The following is a 20166-nucleotide window of genomic DNA, read 5'->3' as shown; positions in this document are numbered from 1 at the left end:
CAGTGAATGAATAGCAGGGGAAGAGAGCGAGAGAGAGAGAGAGATGGAGGGAGGGAGAGAGAGAGAGAGAGAGAGAGAGAGAGAGAGAGAGAGAGATGGAGGGAGGGAGGTAGAGAGAAAATACTCCATAGCAATCTGGCTTCTACTTCAAGTTTGGACCAAGTATGTGCAGGTTTATTCAAGAAGAAGAGGAAAAGAGTCCAAGCTGCGGGTAGCTGTTTGCAGTGGACCCTCTTTGATCATCCTACCTCATCCTCTTCAAACACATGAAAGCTGTGATACACACACACACACACACACACACACACACACACACACACACACAACCTCATCTATACAAAGTGCACAAAGTGCAGAAAGTCATGAGTTTCACTTGAATGTCAACCAGTTACTTTAAGAATTAAAGTTAGCACCAAAGGAAAAGTCCTGCAGTCACCAAAACTGTTCAGACAATTTTTTAAAAATCTTAACCTTGTGACAACCTTTGTGCAAGAGAGTGCCACTATGTACCTGCTAAGACCTTCTCCGAGGAACATAAATGCTAGAGACAAAAGTTATAGCGTTTCATTAAGCACTACATAGTTCAATTATCAGTTGGACCACCTCAGCTATACTGACTCCTGTTGCCATGATGATGTCACTACCATGATATGTTTTTCCTACTGCAGGTTCAGCATCAGCTGTACTGACACTTTACTGATCAATTGCCACACAGACAGAGTTGATAATCAACATAAGCAGAGCTGATAATAACTGAACAGATGATAGCAGCAGGATAAATAAAATCATATCAATATCCCTCGTTATTTATGTCTGCATCTTGCATGACTGGGACACAATCTGGTTCTTCATAAAGAACCAGATTGCTAAAATCAGTGTTGCCAGGACCAGATCTTGCAATGGTGACACACACAGCATTCAGAGGTGAAAACGATACCAGCTCTGCTATCACAGCTAAGGATGCAAGTAACTTTTAAACCCCATAAAAAACTTGCTAAACCTGCATGTTTGTACTCAAGTGTTTAAGCATCATTACACAAACTTTCCCCAGACAACCATGGATTTATTACCAGGATCTCAGAATGCAGAATTTTGTCAGCACTCAACATACACCTTGTGTTTATCTTACAACAGACTCTAAATGTCACTCATTTCTGTGACTCATGCGCTAATCATTTTGGCCATTTTCCAAATGAGCTTACAGTTTTTTTCAATCGCTAACAAGCGCCTACCCATACTTCAGATACTTTTTCTAAACTCTTAACACAGACTCACACCTACAAAACACAATTGGCCAAATGGATAATTTTCTTCTCAAAAATACATTTTGTTAAATATATACTAACTCTTCATTTCAAAATAGAACACATCTTTCTCTGCACACACTAACTGTACAAAAACACTATAAATCTGACTCAAAATGAAATTAGTCTGTCAAAGAATAACACTTGTTTTCACCTCACAAGGTACATGCAGTCAATCAAAGTACACCAGGTTTCAAAATACTGGCTATTATTGACATTACAAAAACTGCATAGACTTTTATGTTTCAGTTTTACAGGTATTTGCATGCGAAACATGCAATCCACCATTTTGACACCAGAAATGTCTTGGTTGGTAACTGTATGTCCACATGTACAGTAATGTTCACATTCAAAAGCATTCCAGTAAAAAGCAAACAAGTTTTTGTTTCTCCACTGTTTACTACAGGAGGTACAGTAGAAACACGGTATGATAGGACAGAGAAAGTTTTACAGTATTGCTTACAGTGAACAAAATATCCATGAAACACACAAGAGCATTCTGAACAAAAAAACAACAGCAAAAAGCCAAGATAAAAAGGGGGGAGGGGGGCTAAAAAAAGACAAAAAATTTGCATCTAATCTCTGCGATCTTCAGGGTTAGGCCACATGTTTTCATCAACATCACATCTGATGTTACCCAAGTCGATGCACCTGGGATAAAACCGCCTGGTATGTCGGATCCACCCTTGGCAATCGTCAACTGTGATGTCCCTGGAGCCGGCATCCATGGCTTCAAGGAGGGACATCTGGTCATGTGGCTGATGGTCATAAACCTTCCACCTCCATGCAGAAAAAAACTCCTCTATGGGGTTGAGGAAAGGTGAATAGGGTGGAAGGAAGAGACTTACCAGTCTTGGGTGGACTTCAAACCATGTTGTTATTGCTTGCGAGTGATGGAAAGCCACATTGTCCCAGGTAATTACAAAGGTCCTCATGTTTTCACCCTCCTGACCCTGCTCTGGAACCAGGCGCTGGTGGAGATCATTGAGAAAGGCAAGCAAGCGCTCTGTATTATAGGGTCCAACCTGACATCTGTGAAGGAGTAATCCTGCATTTGCAATTGCTGCACACATGGTAATGTTTGCCCCTCTCTGTCCTGGCACATCAACTGTGGCCCTTTTTCCAATTACATTCCATCCACGTCGACGCCTTTTGGCCAGATTGAATCCTGCCTCATCGATGTATATGAATTCATGAGGGGCTTGGTTGGCCTCCAATTCCATAACTCTCTGAAACAAAGTTTATGTAAGTCATGTTATTACTGTATACCATACTGTACTGTAACCTAGTATTGTGTAGGTTACCTACTTGCAAAGTGCAAAGCTTATAGAACTGGACATTGGATTGAATATACACTATACCTGGACATATTGTCGTCGTAGCTCCTTGACCCCCTCACTGTTCCTCTCAAAGGGAACAGTGTAGCTCTGCTTCATCCGCACTCTGTGTTTGGACAATGTCCGCGTAATGGTTGTGAGGCTGATTCTATCGATATTGTCAAATATCTCATGGTCCGCCACAATTCTAGTTTGAATTTCACGCAGTTTTATTGAATTATTTGCAGTAACCATTTCTACAATGGCAAGCTCCTGATCATTACTGAGGAGCTTTCCTCTTCCCCCAGAGGGTGGAAGACGTTGCATTCTTTAGAAAGACAAAAAATTCAACATATGCATTACTGTATGACCATATTGACATGTCAAGTGAGAATAGAAACAATCCATGTAAAATGCAATACTTACCTGTTGGTTTGTTGAAAGATGCGTATAATGGAGGCAACCGTTGACCGCCTCAAATTGGGCTGCACTCTTTCACCAGCCTCTCTTAGTGAAAGACCATGGTTGATTACATGGTCAATGATAGTGGCACGGATTTCATCACTGACTACTGTTCTTGCAGCCCTTGGAATGCCACCACCACGCATTCTTACACCTCTACCTTGCCCTCTCCTTGGGCCTGCTCTTCTCCCTGGGCCCCTTGCTCTTACTCTTCCTCGACCAGACATTACAGTGTTTGTCTTTTTCTTGTTTCCAAAAACATCACTCCTCAAGGTCTTGCCTTATAAACCCCACTGAGTCTAAGCCAGAATGGAAGAAGCTGTGGTTGGCTCAATTTACCCAACATAAATCAGCTGTGTGTCAATTATTCAATTGTTTGTTTATTATCAGCTGAGATATATTTTTGATATTGATATTGTTTTTGTACTGATATCATTGCAGAAGCAGAGGTTTTTATACTGTATCTAAGGTTTGGAATATTGTTTTTGCTATTGTGGGATGCTGTGTGTTAACATTCGTAGATACTACAAAAACAGTCCATAATTTTGTTGGGAGGTATAGCTTGTCTGTTAAGAAAATGTAAGCATTGTGGAAATGTGTTCACTGACTGCATATTGGGTGAACACGACATGAAATGTGTGAATGGTATGGCCACAACAGACCGATGCTGTGCTAATTGTGTTTAGAGTTTTGCAAATGTGACAACTGTTTGGACAAACGCTTGTTAGCGACTGCAAAAAACTGTAAGTTTACATTTAAATGCACATAATATTAATTTCTGCATAGTGATATATGGTTGTGCTTACAGGGAGACAGCAATGCTTAATCTAATTGCTTCCCCTGAGATGTTCGAGACATATTTTGTACCTGAGGAGACAGAGGGGGGCCCGGGACAGAGAACTGGGAAAGGAGCCACGCTCTCCCAGCAGGCCGAGACGCGCCGATGATTGAAATGAGAGAACAGATTGGTCGCTATGTTGCGGCATGTTATGCATGCATGGATATACATTCTGTGGGAGCACTTGTTAGGTGAGCACATTCTGAGGGATGTCCAAATCCTGAGGGAGAAGGCTTGAAAGGTTTGTCCCTATGCTGAATAATTTATACTCAAGGAGCTATTGATATTCAACACTGCCTTAGTTGAGTATGAGTCAACTCCAAGAGCAGGCATGGTTGAATTTTTGTATCGTCATGTTTCAAATTGAGACATAATGAGACACAAATATAGAAAAAACAGTAGACTAATATACTGCTCCGTAACCATCCAGAGGAGCTATGCAATGTCCAGATTCCAGCAATAATCTGCGAGATTTTACTCAATTACAAGTCTTCAGCTGTTCTTCTACGTTATGAAAAATATTTTGTCTGTCTGATTGTGGCACACCCATTCAGTGCAGCACATAAATCACAGCCAAGCAAAAAGAATACAAATGTGCGTGTAAGTGGAAGATGGGTGGAGTACTGCTCCTACCTCATCCTCTCAGTTATGATTATCTGTCCTGCTCCCGCCACCCCACGAAAAAAACTGAAATACAATCCACATGCATTGGCTGCTGAATGCCTTAAAGGTACTACGTGGTTTTGTAGGAGATATAAGACTGAGTCTGTGAATGCCTTAAATCTTTATTGTTCCTTGATTACAGACACACATCGGTAATGTCAGAAGCAATTTGTGATAATGTATTATAAAAAATCAATTCAGAGAGCAGCTCAAGTGGAGTGGATTTAGCGTTACACCATATGTGTGTGTGTGTGTGTTTGACACCTAGGCTTTATCATCTAAGCTTGTCACTAACTGCAGGATGTTTTGGAAGACTAAGCCTCGCCCAGTTTTGCACAAAAAACACATTAGATACTGTTTTTATTATAAGCAGAATAAGCAGTAACTTTAAGTGTATGTTTATCCATTTGCTTTCCTTCTCAAAGACCAGACAGTGAGACATGTACTTGACCAACTAGCCAACAGAAATGGCCGTGTGTCTACATGTTCTGTGGCCCTCATTATTAAGTTGAGCAGACTAAAAAAAACGCCTGACTCAAAACTCAGGAGTCGATCCACTTTCACAGAGTTTGCACTGCTTGTAGAGCTGGGCGATATGAGATTTTTTCATATCACGATATGTTTTTTTCATTTCAGGCGATAACGATATCTATCACGATATAAGCCAAATAACTATATTTGTAAGATTTAAATGTGCCGTTGCTCACAAGTAAAATGTGAAATAATCAGCAGCTTGTTTTTATTTAAATATTTATTTCCCATAATAAGTTCAACAGGGTAGATGTACTTAAGGAACATGAGACTTTTTCAGATAAATAAAGGCAAATATTGCAAACTACACAAAAGGCAGCCGCTAAAGCATTTAAGTTTCAAAATAGAACAAACGAAACAGACTAAATTGTCAATTCCACTTAGAAACAAAATATTAATTCTAAAAATAAATCTTAGTTTGTTTTACAGAAGAACAGACAAAACTGACTAACTTTTGTCAATATCAAATAAACTGAGAACTAAAAGGAAATTCTCAATCTCTCCTTGTTGTATAGCTGAGCTTTTCAAACAGTTGTAACAGTTACTTTAGTCTGACAAAAGCCGAATGACGAATTAGCGCTTCCAGTCAGACACTGAGGCTACGTCCACACGTACACGGGTATTTTTGAAAACGGAGATTTTCCGTTTTCGTTTTAAAAAATAATCCCGTCCACACATAAAGGCAGAAATGAAGGAAAACGCTGCTATGAACATGCCAAAGCAGCAGGTGGCGCTAGATTCCTAACCGTGCAGAAATGTTGGCCAATCAGAAGTCTAGAAGCCTCGGTGGGAAAAAGTAAACAAAGCTGGGGCATAGAAGCAGAACCGAGTCGTATGTGTGGAGGGACAGTAACTGTGTGTATATGTAAGCATTTAAACACTGCAGAGAGTAGAATTAACAGTATTGTAGAAATTCATTTCACCGAAACAATAACGTGGCGCACAGTGTGACGCATGCACCAGTTTATTGTATTTCCAGACTTGCTTTCGGCACAATTTACAGTGCAGCTACTCTGTTTTTTGTCAGACTTGAAATAGCCGAAATACCGTCACACTACGGAACTTCTATGGCTCTTCCGTTCGACAATCTCTCCGGCATTGGAACCATCATCTGTTTTCTCTTCGGTCACGCTCGGTTGATTTTTCTAGTCGGCACACTCATTTCCTCCATTACGCGCTGGCTCCATTACCCGCTGGCTGCTTCCCAAACAAACACACGTGCGGCTTGGCACTTGTGCTGTACTAACAAGTCACGCGACGTGACGCTGCGGCTGTGATTGGTTCGGCTCTGCGCTACTTAATTTGGATTGGCTGACCTTTTTTTTTTTTTTTTTTTTGAGGACAAGAGCTGCGAGGTCTATCGCGATAGCTTAATTTCTCTATCGAGTAAAAGTTATATCGCGATACATATCGTTATCGTTCTATCGCCCAGCTCTAACTGCTTGCGAATATTTTACCTCAGTATTCTGCAGTCTGGCAGCCAAAATCGAAGCAATACTTTTGCTACAGATTAACAAAGTCATAATTATCCCTGATTTTAGTTCATAAATCTCTAACGATTTGGAAACTGCCACACCGGCTTTCTTGTTCTCGTTACACAGGAAAGTACAGAGAGGTGGCTCAACGCAGGAAGTTGTCTTATTGGTGACTTTTACATCTACTTCAGACCCAGCTTTGTAACTTCACGTAGTCTGCCACTTCATGGTTGAGTTGCTGTGGTTTCCAAACACTTCCACTTTGCAATAATCCCACTCACAGCTAATCGTTGAATATCTTTGAGAGAAGAAATTTTACAAACTGTCTTGTTCTAACAGTACCACACTCAAATTCAGTGAGCTCTTTAGAAGCATTCATGACAATCTGTGAAGGCAGACTGCATGAATTACAGAAAATTACATACTACATGATATAATAATTTATCTACCAAAAATTAACCCAAAATGCTTCAGCAGTAAGTGAAAAACTAAGAGCACCCTTATGTCTTGCCCAGGAATTAATAGGTTAAGTAGCAGCCAGGCGCTAATAATCATATACACTCCAATAACTGATCATCAATAAGTGTAAGCACTTCTAAAAAAGCAGAAGTTTTTGTAGATTCCTGGTGTCTATAATAGGGCTGCCACGATTAGTCGACTAGTCACGATTACGTCGACGACTGATTTAATAGTCGACACATCGTTTGAAGCTTTGTAAGATCACAAAAGACGCAGGTAGTAGGATTTAAGAGTGTAATAACGGACTGAAACAGAAGATGGCAGCACTGCATGTACAAGGATGCCAGCTGCCGTTAAACCCCGAAGAAGAAGAAGCTGTGTCCCAGAATTCATAGCGCAGCCCAGCTCAGTTTCCAACAATGGCGGCAGCTAGTTAGTTTTTATATTACTCTTATTATTCTTTCTGGGTCACAAAATAAACGTTTAACATATTTAAGTCCATCATTCTGCAGTGAGAAAGTTTCTTCCCCTCACATTCAAGACAGCCGTCAATCTTCCCAGAGTCCCAGAAAATTCACCCCAGCGTCAGGCCATGCAATGCTCACAGACTGAAAAAACCCAACAGTTACATCTCTGTTAAATGTTAACAGAGCGGCACTTGTTTGGAAGGATTGTCCGGAGAAAACCAACTCTCCCTAAAAACAACATGACGGCACAGCTTAGGTTTGAAAAAGTTGAAAAAGTTGCATTTGAACAAACCACAAGACTTCTAGAACAATCTCCACCAAGCTGGAGATCTCTGACCACAATGCACAGCACCACGCCAGTTAGTAGATGCACATGTGGTATCAAACTCCTGCGTCTTTCTCACGTTATCGCAACCCCATCACCATTTTACAGCTGAGGGGTAAAACCTCAATTTGAAAGACTGTGACACACACCTGGTACTAAAAATTGTTAAGTTAACAAGGTAAAAGCAAAAGAGGTCTATGGCTTTATTACACAGCTACTCCTCCTCAAAATTCAACATTCTGGCAGTTACACGTGTTTCTGTTCTCTGTGTTCTGCTTCACCATGTTCAGTTTGAAATAATGGACACATTAAAGCACCAAGTCTCATCTTAGGCTCATCTTCCTCTAATTGTTTCTGGCAGATGTTTTAACACGCAAAACAGCTCACCCATGAGCTGATGGGGTGATGGGATTTAACAAGGAACGATAAAGACACTCTATTTTTGCATCAGGCACTATTTTCTGTGAGTCATTTAAAAATGAAATTTTGTTCTTTAGTAAAAAAACAGTTTAGTTCAAATTAAAATCCCCTTACTTTTCATTGTAGAGTTGTCTGTGTTTCTGTAACTACTGCAAAACAAAAGCTCACTTTGGGTAAACAGGTAGAACTTCCTACACCTTTATGTGAGGTTTTAAGAGGGAATCTTGCTTTTTAAGTCCAAATGTTGCAGGTGACTTTGGAAAAGCTAAAGACTTACTAAAAACCCAGCTCGGTGTGAAATGATCGAAGACACACATCGGAGGAAAAAAGGAGTCATTTGAACCAAGCCCAACATTATTATAAAATCTTGCAAGGATAATGCAACGCCCCATTACAGAAGCCATTACCCAAATGGAAACACTATCCAACAATATGAGCAACATATTATTAAATCTTTTATTTTCTTGAATGTTCCCCAACACAGTACTAAACACTGTCCACTAATTGTCTTCACTGCTCAAGTAAGTGTAAATGCTCCAGGTTAGGGCAGATGAGTGAAGTTGATTTAACATAGACTATAGCCAACGTTAAATCTATGCTATAAGTTTTACCAGATCTGCCTGTTTGTCTCATATTAAGGTTATGAGAATGGGTGAAAGCCAAAGTCTGTTTGTTGTTGGGAATTTTTTAAGTTTGTCCTTTCAACACCTTTTGGCTATATTTTTTTCCCTGCAGTACTCCTGATGCAAGTGAACTACTGCTTATTAGCTGGTTAGGCGAGTCTGTTTATATGAATATGCTACAATTACTCTCTAAGGACGTTGCTATACCTACTGTATAGTTTGTTTACTCTGGTCTGAATCGGTTGATGAGTTTGGAAACTTTTCCCCACGGTTTGCTTTGTATTCACACATAGAGAGATTTATTTCAAACCAATAGTGAGAACATTACATTGTAGGATTTCAAAAATTTATTGAATTATTGCCTCATCCATGCCCACACAAGGTAAAACTTTAAAAGCATACAAACACATACACAGAGACACACACACACATACACAAAACAGCTGCAGCCACTGCAGGAACTCTGTAAAAAATGCTGTCACAGGTTGGAGCCATAAACCAGGGAGCTCATTATTCTCTGGTGCAATAGCTTGAAATGAGCTGCTACCTCCTTTGCCATCTCCCAAGCCGTTCCAATGTTATGGTGGTCAGAACCCCTGTAGCTCAGTGTTACCGTGTTGGCTGGTAGTCACAGTGAGACACACTGAGCAGAGTGCTTCGAGGCTGGATGACTTTCTGCCTCCCTTCAGCACGCATAGACACGTACATTTTGTCTTCCCAATTTTTCACACACCGACCACGACCTTGTCCTCCAAAGTGGCAGCTAAAATTAGCACAATGCAAGTGGGAAACAGCCCTGTGGATTAAACAAACTGCAATGCAGTACTTAAAGATGCGAGCCACACTGAAGGCTGATCTCAGTGAAGTCACATCTACTTTCTTGCTTGTTCTGAAACCCGAGAGCTCCATAATGGTATCTTTGCGGAAACGGCTGTTGTTAACTTATTTACTTAAGCTGACCTGAAACTGATCCAATCACTTCTTGAACCATGGCTGTGTAATCTGATCAGAGGTAAGGTGAAGACTACAAGAACCAAAGATCGGTGTCAGATGGGGGGAAAAAAGCAAACGTTGAAGCAAGGGAAGCTTTTTTTCCTGGTTCGGTAAGAGTCTCCGGTTACTCCAGAATGCAGCTGGTTTATTCACATGAACCTTCAGCAGCTTTGGCTGCAAAGGCTAATTGAAAGGTCACATAAGATAATGAAAAAAGGGTTGACATACCCACCTAACAAGCTTGCTGATACAATTATCTGTCAGTCACAGCATTTTCTCATTATTATGTTTCAATTACATACCCGCACTATTATGCAACTGTTGTGTAATTAGGTGTTGAGCACTTTTATACACTGGGTAATTGACAAAGCTCTTAGGAGAGGGCCCCTCAGCGTAATGAAAATGAATGAGGCAAACAGTCCATCGGCTCACATTTGCCTGATCTCTCTCACTCTTGCTCGCTCTTTCATCGTTAAATGAACTGCAGCGAGATGTCCCACATAGTTTAAAAACAATGAAAAAAATCAAACGAGAAAAATCGGAGAAACTCAACACACACACAACACGCAGTGCCAAGAAAAAGCTATAGACACACATCTTTGAATATGCACACTTTCAAACAGGCACCCACAAACACACCCCCAGATATACGCCTCAAACCTTTCACCACCGCCCTGCCCTCTGTGGGTGTGTGCAGTTTCCTCTGTCAAAGTGTTGGAATGCCTCCATAAATTATTCAGCCGCAGCGCCTGCTATCTGAAGATAACAGAGAGTCTTTATCGGTCAGCGTGTACAGAGACACTGCGCTGGTGACTATACAAGCACCCAGAGGGATTTGGGGCACGTTCTGTGTAAGGATGCGTGTCACTGTGGCAGTCAAGCATATAAAAGAATATAGCCTATCTGCAGGTTTATGTAGTAAGGTCACTTTCATTGTCTCCAGGGATGCGCTTGATTTTCAGCTCATCAAACAAGGAGCAATTTGTTTGCCACTGCACAACGAATGTTCTCTTATCGGGATAGTTGCCTGTCATCTATACTTGTTTTATGGATTAGCACAATGGTGGTAGTTGCAGCTCCCAAAATGTGGAACAATTTGCCTTTGCACACTAAACAGGGCTCTTCTCTGTCTGTTTAAAATTGGCCTCTGACACCGTTTATTTTATTTTATCAATTGTATTTTTTTAAAATTGTGCAGCTTTTGTACAATGTATAGCACTTTGGTCCATTGTGGATTTTTTTCCATGCTTTACAAACAAAGCTGGTATGATATTGCAGTTAGCAAAAAAACTAACAATGAGTACATTCACTGACTAATGATACTAAAAAATAAGTCATAGAGTTGGTTTATTTTATTTTTTCTGCACCAAACTCTGCATACAGGGAGTGCAGAATTATTAGGGAAATGAGTATTTTGTCCACATCATCCTCTTCATGCATGTTGTCTTACTCCAAGTTGTTTTTGTTTTGTTTTTGAATGTCAGAAATGTATATTTGTGAATGTGGAGATGTTATATTGGTTTCACTGGTAAAAATAAATAATTGAAATGGGTATATATTTGTTTTTTGTTAAGTTGCCTAATAATTATGCACAGTAATAGTCACCTGCACACACAGATATCCCCCTAAAATAGCTACAACTAAAAACAAACTAAAAACTACTTCCAAAAACATTCAGCTTTGATATTAATGAGTTTTTTGGGTTCATTGAGAACATGGTTGTTGTTCAATAATAACATTATCCCTCAAAAATACAACTTGCCTAATAATTCTGCACTCCCTGTAAAATCAACTGATAAGAAAAAAATTCTAATATTTTAGCAAAAATACTACAGATTCACTCTTTCCTGTGTCATCTCATTTTTATTTTTCCTTTCTGTGGTAATAATGAATTCTATAATGATGCTCAAAATGACACAAAGCTACTAACATTTGTAGGCTGTGGGTAATTTAGAAGGGTATTTCTCACTATTCACTAATATTTCATAAGGATGCCGGAAAAAACTTCCCAAGGGAGGGAAGCACAACAAACAAACAGTTAGAGAGAAGTGGGATGCATCTGTCCATCCATGCATCCATTTTCTTACTGCTTATCCAATTAAGGGGTGGTGGGGGAGCTGGACAGTACAGCCTGGACAGGCTGCCAATCCATGAAAGAAAGATAGAAAAGAAAAAAATGCACTTGTATTTTGGACAACAGTTGAGGCTTAGTTCACAAGCTGTTCTTAAACGTGATTAACAATTAACTGGCAGAATAATCAATACCTAAATCACTTAGTAGCACCAGCATTAAAAGCAGCTTTATGCCTAAGTATGGCAACCTAAACCCAGTCTGTTTGTTTTTCAAAGTACGATAAGCAAGCATGCCCAAACTAGACTTTAGCACAATTATTTCATACTGTCATCTTGACTTATGGGCACCTTTTCTCTGAATGGCCACTAGGTGTCATCCTTGCACACTGCATGGATCCTGCAACTACCATACAGCTGGCCAATTCTTTCCATCACTTTCAAGGTTGAGTGTTGGTTGACAGAACGCTGCAAAAGATCTACTAATAATCACTTAAACAAATAATGATAAGCCCATTAGCAGTCATTGTCATTCCATGCAGAGTGCTGCAGTCTATTCTCAGTTCCATGCTAATTATCAAGATGGACCCAGGCTGGCATATGGCACATATCAGTATGCTTTGCATGTCATAATCTCCCACTGGAATGACAGATATGTTTAGTATTTTGCTGTTGTGAGAGTCTATATTAAGTGCTGGCAATACCCTGTAGGACATGGACTTTTGAAGAAACTAAATCCCAGAATAGAGCCCCCCTACTCCCTTCCCTATTGGGATGAGAAGAAAGACAGACGGACCCTCCAGTTGGCCACTCATGCCGGGCCTGCCTCCACATATGGCCTGTATGATGTTCAGCCCTGACACCATTTCATCAAGGAGTCTTTGGAAAAACTTGTTCTCCCAGACATACGGCGGATCCTTTAAGGGGTATTTTTATGATTTGCTTTTATTTTCAGTGTCTCGTAGTGGAGAGTAATGTTGGGGGTGTGAGATACAACACATTTCACCAGCTGAAAATGAACTTAGAAGCACATAGTGATGGACTGTTTCTGTGTTTCTTGTGTAATAATTCAGTGGTAAATATAAATCGACACTCATTTACGCAGATATGATTTAAAGTGCTCGGAAATCTTGCCGTAAGGAACAAAGATACATCAGCTGATATTAGTCATTTGCTAATATATCGGCATCAGCATTTACAGCAGCCGGTAAATGAAAAATTTTTTAAATTTAGAAGAAAAGAAGAGACAAGGGAAACGCCTTTAACCACATTGTGTGTGCTGCAACTTCCCTGTTGGCAACCTTTGTTTGGGCAGAACAAAAATGAGTAATCCACAACTCCATGTGACAAGAAAATTATTTAAATTCACAAAATCAGTATCTTGTAATCCTATATCAGTCAGGCGCTATTATGGGATCACAGCAAAATAATTTCTGGACAAAATACAGGATTTTCTTTCTTTGTTTGTTTGCTTGCTGGTTGTTATAAGAAAGGCCCTGGGATCAGCAATGTAAACTATGAAATACATTACTATAAAAAGTCACCTTGCACCTATACAAACAACAGTTTCATTTATAAAAAAAGAGGTTTCCAAAGCAGTCCGAAAGTTTAATTGGAAAGGTAAAAGGTGACCATGGTTTCTTTTTTCCCTAGGAATGCAGTTCTTCCGCAGTGTGACCTTGGCACTAACAAACAAAGGCACGTTTGCAAGCTGAGGCCAAGCATTTCCCACCCAGTTGGAACCGGCTGTTTGGCGCACTATCCAAAGAAGTCCAATAGAATGAATGCGCGGCATAAACAAGCCTGTGGGTGGACACATAAACACAAAACACAGTCTAATTCTTTCAGCTTCCAGCAGTCATATACAAGCACCTTATGTTCCTCCGTCCCAAAAGCAGTAACCCACAGAAATGGTACAGCGACCCTCCTTCGGCGTGCCAGTCAGTCGCACTATGTGGGTTCACACTTCACTGTGTTGTGTTGCCTCTCCTTTTCCGAACCCTGCATTCTCACCACACCCTCTTTTCTTTTTGACTTTTCCTTCCCTCATTCTTGTCTGGCCTGTGTCCCAAGGCAGATGGTCCATGCAAGCAGATGCTCCCCCCCCAGTCCATGTGAAGGAAAAACAAAGCCTGGATGCAAAGCAAACAAAATCTGCTTGAGGGTGCCCATGAGATAAGGAGGGAGGTTCATTGTACAATTAATCCTAGATGTAACCACGGGTCTCCTTTTTATCGACAGGTAGAGAGGACACACGCGGGTGATTACAAAAACGAAACCTATCGACAACAAAGCCTTCTTTTGCCGTGATGATGATAAGTACACTTAACTCCACAGCAGTTGGTATGCCTCCGACTGTTTAACAAGTCAAACTGTCCAATTATGAATCTATTTACATAATTAATATAAAACCTGACAAACAGATCCAAAATTCTGATGATCCCCACTGCCAAATGATGGCAGATTTATCACGGTGAAGAGGCACAAAGCTAGAGCGAGCAAAGTCACACAATTACATCTGCAATTTTCCTGATTAAAAAAAGCCCAAACACCTGCAGATGCTTCCAGGAACGTGTCTCGAAGCTGCCACTTAAAAACATTACGTGGTTAATTCTGAATCTCATTAATTGGCCTTTAAATAGTTTTATTTGCATAATCTCCACGTCACACTTTGAGATCATCAAGGACAATGTAAATTGGTCTAATAACAAATCAAACAACTGGTGGTTTGAGGTAACAAATAGAAGAAAAAAACAGAAGAGACTTTTATGTGATCCTTTACTGCATACTGTCAAAACACTCCTGTGAAATGCTGAATCATTCCGCCCTGCTGTCTGACAGATTTGGAGCAGTGTCCTCTTCAATCTGTACCTTTGCTTCACTGTGATCTCAGGACCCCTGACTGCCAGATGCTTGGAAAGTACACACATGCACACAACATGTGGTCAGTTCTCAACTCCATAAGTGCTCAAAGCTGAAGTCTGAACACACACACACACAAAACTATCTGTATGTATTATTAGTGTTACAGAGCCAATAAAGGGGAAGTAAAAATACAGCAGATCAAGCTGATGTTCAGTCAGTAAAACGTACCTAAGCAGTAATAATTTTCCTCTCATTTTTATAGCATAAACATTTTGAATACAGCACTTAAGTGTTTTAAAAAAAACATCAACTTAAACATTACCTGACCAATTCCTGACTAACTGCTAACCTCAGTGCGATTTATAAAGTTGCCCACATGTAGACCAAAATTGTGAATGACAACAGGGGTGTGCTGTCACTATAGTCATGACTTGTTACATCTGCTGACTAACAAAGGTCTTACAAATGTGTTAGCTGATGCATGGCGTAGGTAAAATGCAAGCTTAATCAAATGCAAATCAGAGTAAACGAAGCATTGATTCAACACTTTTGTGGTGCTGCTTTACTGCTAATATGAAAAGACGGCGTTTAGAAAAACTCCACAGTGCACTCCCAAAGGTTTAGGTGCAAGAGAAGGAGCTGGCCGTGGTGCTGAAAGCAACTCAGTCAGAACAATACGCCTCGCGGGGCTGCGCTTCATATACCGCCGTTTTTTGAAACTCTGGGAATCTGCACTAAAGGAGAGAAATGTCTAGAGGAGCCGTTGGCAGGCACCGACAGAAGTTGTAATGGTGATCTGAGAGAGCTCCGAGGCACTGATGCAAAGAATCACTGCACCAAGGAAGCAGCTCTTGGGAGGATCAACTCATGGCTGGGCGGTGTAGCATATTTATGGCTGATTGTTATATTTTAAGATTTCCTTGGGGCACCACCATAATGTGGTATCCCATTGGGATTTTAAAAAAAAGTAGTGATGGCTTTAGTGACTGGAGTTAAGGGAAAGGGAAGAGCTGAGGAAAAATAAGCGCCATAGGGGACAGAATGTGGATTCTCTCTGTGACAGTCAAGTGATTTCTGATGCAAGCTTGTAGCAAATGTCTACATGTTTCAGCCCCTTCCAGTCCCTCCCACACACACAGACTGACCATATAGTTCTAATTAAATCTAAATTGCCTTAAATACCAAGCAAAAGGGTCAGAAGTGGCGACTACAGTAAATCAGAGAGGCTTAGAGTCAGCTGCTAAGGCAAGCTATAGTCAGATTCAAACTCCCACAGGCCTCATTAACTTAAGATAAACAACATATCCTGCAAAGGTTTATGGTACACCTGATATAGCCTCTCCTACACCCTGAGGTCTCTGTTAGTGTCTGTGGCACAGGGAGCACATGCAAACTCCTCAAAGAATGGCCCCAGATGGCAGATTCAAACAAAGGACAGCAAAAAATGCTAATCGCTCCACAGTCTCATGTCCCTGTGTTGGTGTCGTTCCTGGATCATCATAATTAACGTTGGTGCAGGTTCAACATAACAAGCGGCTGATCACAGTATTGTGATGTCATAGTTTTGCAACGTAGAAACACCAACTCCAAAACCATAACCCCGTAACCCCAATTACATCCCCCAACCCCAACCATAATCCTAATGCCACTTAGTGCACATTGGTAGGGTTTTTTCTACATCACAAATCTATGACATGATAACAGTCTGGTCTCTGCAGTGGTGAACCTGGATCAACAATAATTATGATCAAGGAACAACACCAACACGGGGGATATCACACACACCCTAACCACCTCACACCCACACTAAGCAAGCAAGTCATCAATTGCTAGGGGAGTCTCGGACATGGCACTCTATTACTAGCCAAACCTCAGCCACACAAACCACAACAATCAAAGTTTAAACATAAACCATAACTGAAAAAAAAAGATTACAGTATTATGTAATTTTTAAGCTAAAGATTCAACCTTAAACAGTCCTGAGTCTTTGAGCACAGTCCTGATGAATACTTGGAAAAAAAATCATAAATATATTATGACTGAAAAGTATATAGGCAAAAAAAATGACTAGCACAATAAGGTATCTCATTTAAATGAGATTTAAAATATCCTTCAATCACATAACATAAAGCATAATGTGTTTACATTCCAATGCAGCCAACAGACCATTTTCACAGCAGCCATTTTTGGCAATAAGGTAAACACAGGTGTTACTAATGATGTTACCGAAGGCACTGTTCTGTTTAGCTACAGAGCCCTAATCAATGTGATTACTTACACCTGTGCTCAGCTATTATTTCATGTCAAAATGGCTGCTATGAAAAAGCTCTTTATACTGTAACTGCAACAGAAGACAACTGGGACCTGCCACAGTCTTCACTTTCACCAGCCTGATTGTCACAGTGCTTTTGTTAAAAGACAACATGACCTCATTAGTTGTTCTAAGTTTTATTCCTCACCAGTGGTTGTTTAAGCAGCTACACACAGTATTGTTTCCCACCTCTATACACCCTCCCGCTTATGGGCTAATACCTGAAAATCTAAACCTCCAGATGGCAGTACAGCGTTTGCTGGATGTGTTATGCTCCTCAGCAGCTCAAATCTGTTTAAAACCTTAAAGGTATGACTCACGTCTTTAACAAAAGGATAATTAGGAGTTAATTAGGCATGCAAACAAACATTAACCCGTGTCAGGAATGATGAGAAGTTAACTGCTCCTTTTGGCTCTAAGAGAGGCAGTGAACGGCCTAAGGGGAAACCTACGGACTATAACTGAGTGATCATTATTCTGGATGCCAGCTAAGTACTGTGCAGGAGAGAGGTGGAGGAACCCAGGAGAGGGTTTGTGCTACTGAACCCATTATGGTATTTTTTTATGGCTACATAAATTCTATTGCCACAAGTTTTGAGTATGCACAGTGTAGGGTACAGCTGCAGATTTAAAAAAAAAAAGAAGCCTATCACAAACAACTTAAAGTCAAAGAAGGAAAACCACAGGTGTCTTAATGAAGACTGGATTCTGTTTAGGTGAGGTCCTGCTAAAGGGTATGCTGATTCACTGTCACTGTCATCAGTTTTCTACGATTCTCCATTAATGAATAATGACAAATGTAATATAATTATTGAAAAATATAAACATAAATATTTTTTTTAAAGGAAGTGACGTATTTTGTGACATTTTAACGACCAATTGCCAAAAAACTAATAATTTAAATCTAGGTGAAACTGCACAGTAAAAACATGCGATGACAAACTAATGAAAGCTGTCAAAGAAATGGTCACCCAAACAATATCTGTCTTTCAAAAGAAGGCAAAAGTCCTGGCATGGCTCTGGTTACAAACAACGAAAAATATGCTAAGCATTAAAAAACATGCAAGCTAAAAAATTAGCATGGGAGTAATTTAATGTTGCCTTTGAAAACATATTAACCGAGAACCCACTGCACTACTAATATTAGTCACTTCATTGTAACTTTTCCCTTTGACAGTGCATTTGGTCTTATCTTTAGCCCAAAAAAGCTCTAAAGTTGTGGTTTTTACCAAAGTAAGACGTCCGCTTTGCCTAATTAAAGAGTATCCCTGTGTCCTCCACCTGTAATAACAGCTTTAAGGCACGCTGTAAAAGGTATTTTCACCAGGAAGCGAGGCAACATTAAATTTCCACTCTTCCGCTTGGCTTCTTTTGCATATATATTTTCCACACGAGAGACCGAGCAAAAGACACCTTATAAATCACTCTGTTATCGGCGCACGAGCCAAAACATGCCATCACTGTCCTACCAGTTGAAGAAACAGTGGCGTCCACGCGGGCGGATACGGTCTCCACTCTTTTTGCGTCCATTGTTTCTTCCCAAAGATGGAGGTTTTTTTATTAATATTATTGTTGTTGATCACAGGAGCTCGTCCTCGCTGACTTGTACGCGGCTGGGTCTACTTGCGTGCTTCTCATTCAACTCCCAAGTTTCGCTGTGTGTGTGAGAGGCGTTCTGCGCTGAGTGGATGCTCGTGCACAGTTGTTTGGCGGGAACGAGCTTAGGTGGGTGGTAAGTGATGATGGTGATGGTATATAGGGAGCTCTGTTTGTTAGTCAGGGGTTTCATTTCTAATCTAACTTATTTAACAATTTCCAGTTTAACAAATTTAAAAAAAAAATTGTTTGTTTGTTTTTACCTTTTTTTAATCGCAAATCGCAGAGTTTCTGGAAGGTTAATCGATTAATTCCAGTTATTTACTGGACATATTCACGGATTCATCTTTATACAAGCAGTGTTAGCCACTGCAGATACAATCAATCTGTGTCTCTAAGGCATTATATAACTACCTGAGTTGGGGATCCAGTTCCCCATTTTCTGGGAAAAACTGTATGTTCCTCCTCAGTGAGCCCTTTAACATAGATAGATGCAGCACTGAAAGCCAGTTTTAGTTGCAAAACGATGCATTTCTTACAACTCCATTTCCCCCAAAATATTAGGTGGTGTGTAAAATCCAATGATTTGCACATCTCAAATCTCAATATTTTATTCACAATAGAACATAGAACACATATCAAATGTTTCAGCTGTGAAAATGTAACATTTTCAGAAAGAAATTAGGTCTCAACACGTCTCAAAAAAAATGGGGGCCACGTTTGCCACTGCTGGACATTTAGGTGAGGAATGTTGTCCCATTCCTGACTGATTCGCAACAGTCCTGGTTTGTATTTTTCATTTCCTGATTCCCCAAATGTTTGTTGAAATGTCTTCACCGCAGACAGGCCTTTCCAGATGTTCAGGCTACCAGTTCCATAGGCACTAATGCACCTCCATACCGTCAGAGATGCAGGCTTTTGAAATGAGTGCTGATAACATGCTCGATGCTTCCCTTCCTCTTTAGTCTGGAGGACACAATGTCCTTGTTTTCTAAAAAGAATTTAACATCACCACAGAAAAGTTTTACACTTCGGCTTTGGGCTTTGAACCAGAGAAGACAGCAGCATTACTGAATCATGTTCACACATGGCGTTTTCTTGGCATGATACAACTTTAACCTGCATTTATGGATGGCATCGCAACTTTTTTGGAACTGGGTTTATAGTTTTTTAGTTTGGTCCATTATCTACCATTGCCCAACACCTTTACTTTTGCTTCTTCTATCCATGAGGCCAGATGACACACACCAATTAGTCAAACTGCAAGAAGGTCTTAAAGGCATAAATAGCCAATGACCTCTAATTTCCTGCTTCTACATTCAGATAAAACTAAGGTCATCGTACTTGTCTCTAAAAATTCGAGAAAAATTAGTTTTACTCTCTGCATTACCTTGGCATCCAAAAACACCGTGAGAAATCTTGGGGTAGTTTTTGACCAGTATGTGTCC

At 40.3% G+C, this 20166-nt stretch overlaps 1 protein-coding gene across 1 annotated transcript in view; it reads right to left on the bottom strand.

Moving 5' to 3' along the window:
- Positions 1-18732, bottom strand: part of kcnip4a (potassium voltage-gated channel interacting protein 4a) — a 159299-nt gene extending 140567 nt beyond the window's left edge. Inside the window, exon 1 of the mRNA XM_080891851.1 lies at positions 18592-18732. Within this exon, the coding sequence (XP_080747977.1) occupies positions 18592-18652 (61 nt within the window). The 5' untranslated portion in view covers positions 18653-18732. The remainder of the gene's footprint in view (positions 1-18591) is intronic.
- Positions 18733-20166: the final 1434 nt, after the last annotated feature.

Source organism: Rhamphochromis sp. 'chilingali' (assembly GCF_963969265.1).
Source record: "Rhamphochromis sp. 'chilingali' genome assembly, chromosome: 1".
Classification (NCBI taxonomy): Eukaryota; Metazoa; Chordata; class Actinopteri; order Cichliformes; family Cichlidae; genus Rhamphochromis; species Rhamphochromis sp. 'chilingali'.
The sequence above is the reverse complement of the archived record's forward strand: the minus strand, read 5'-3'. Positions and strand labels throughout refer to the sequence as shown.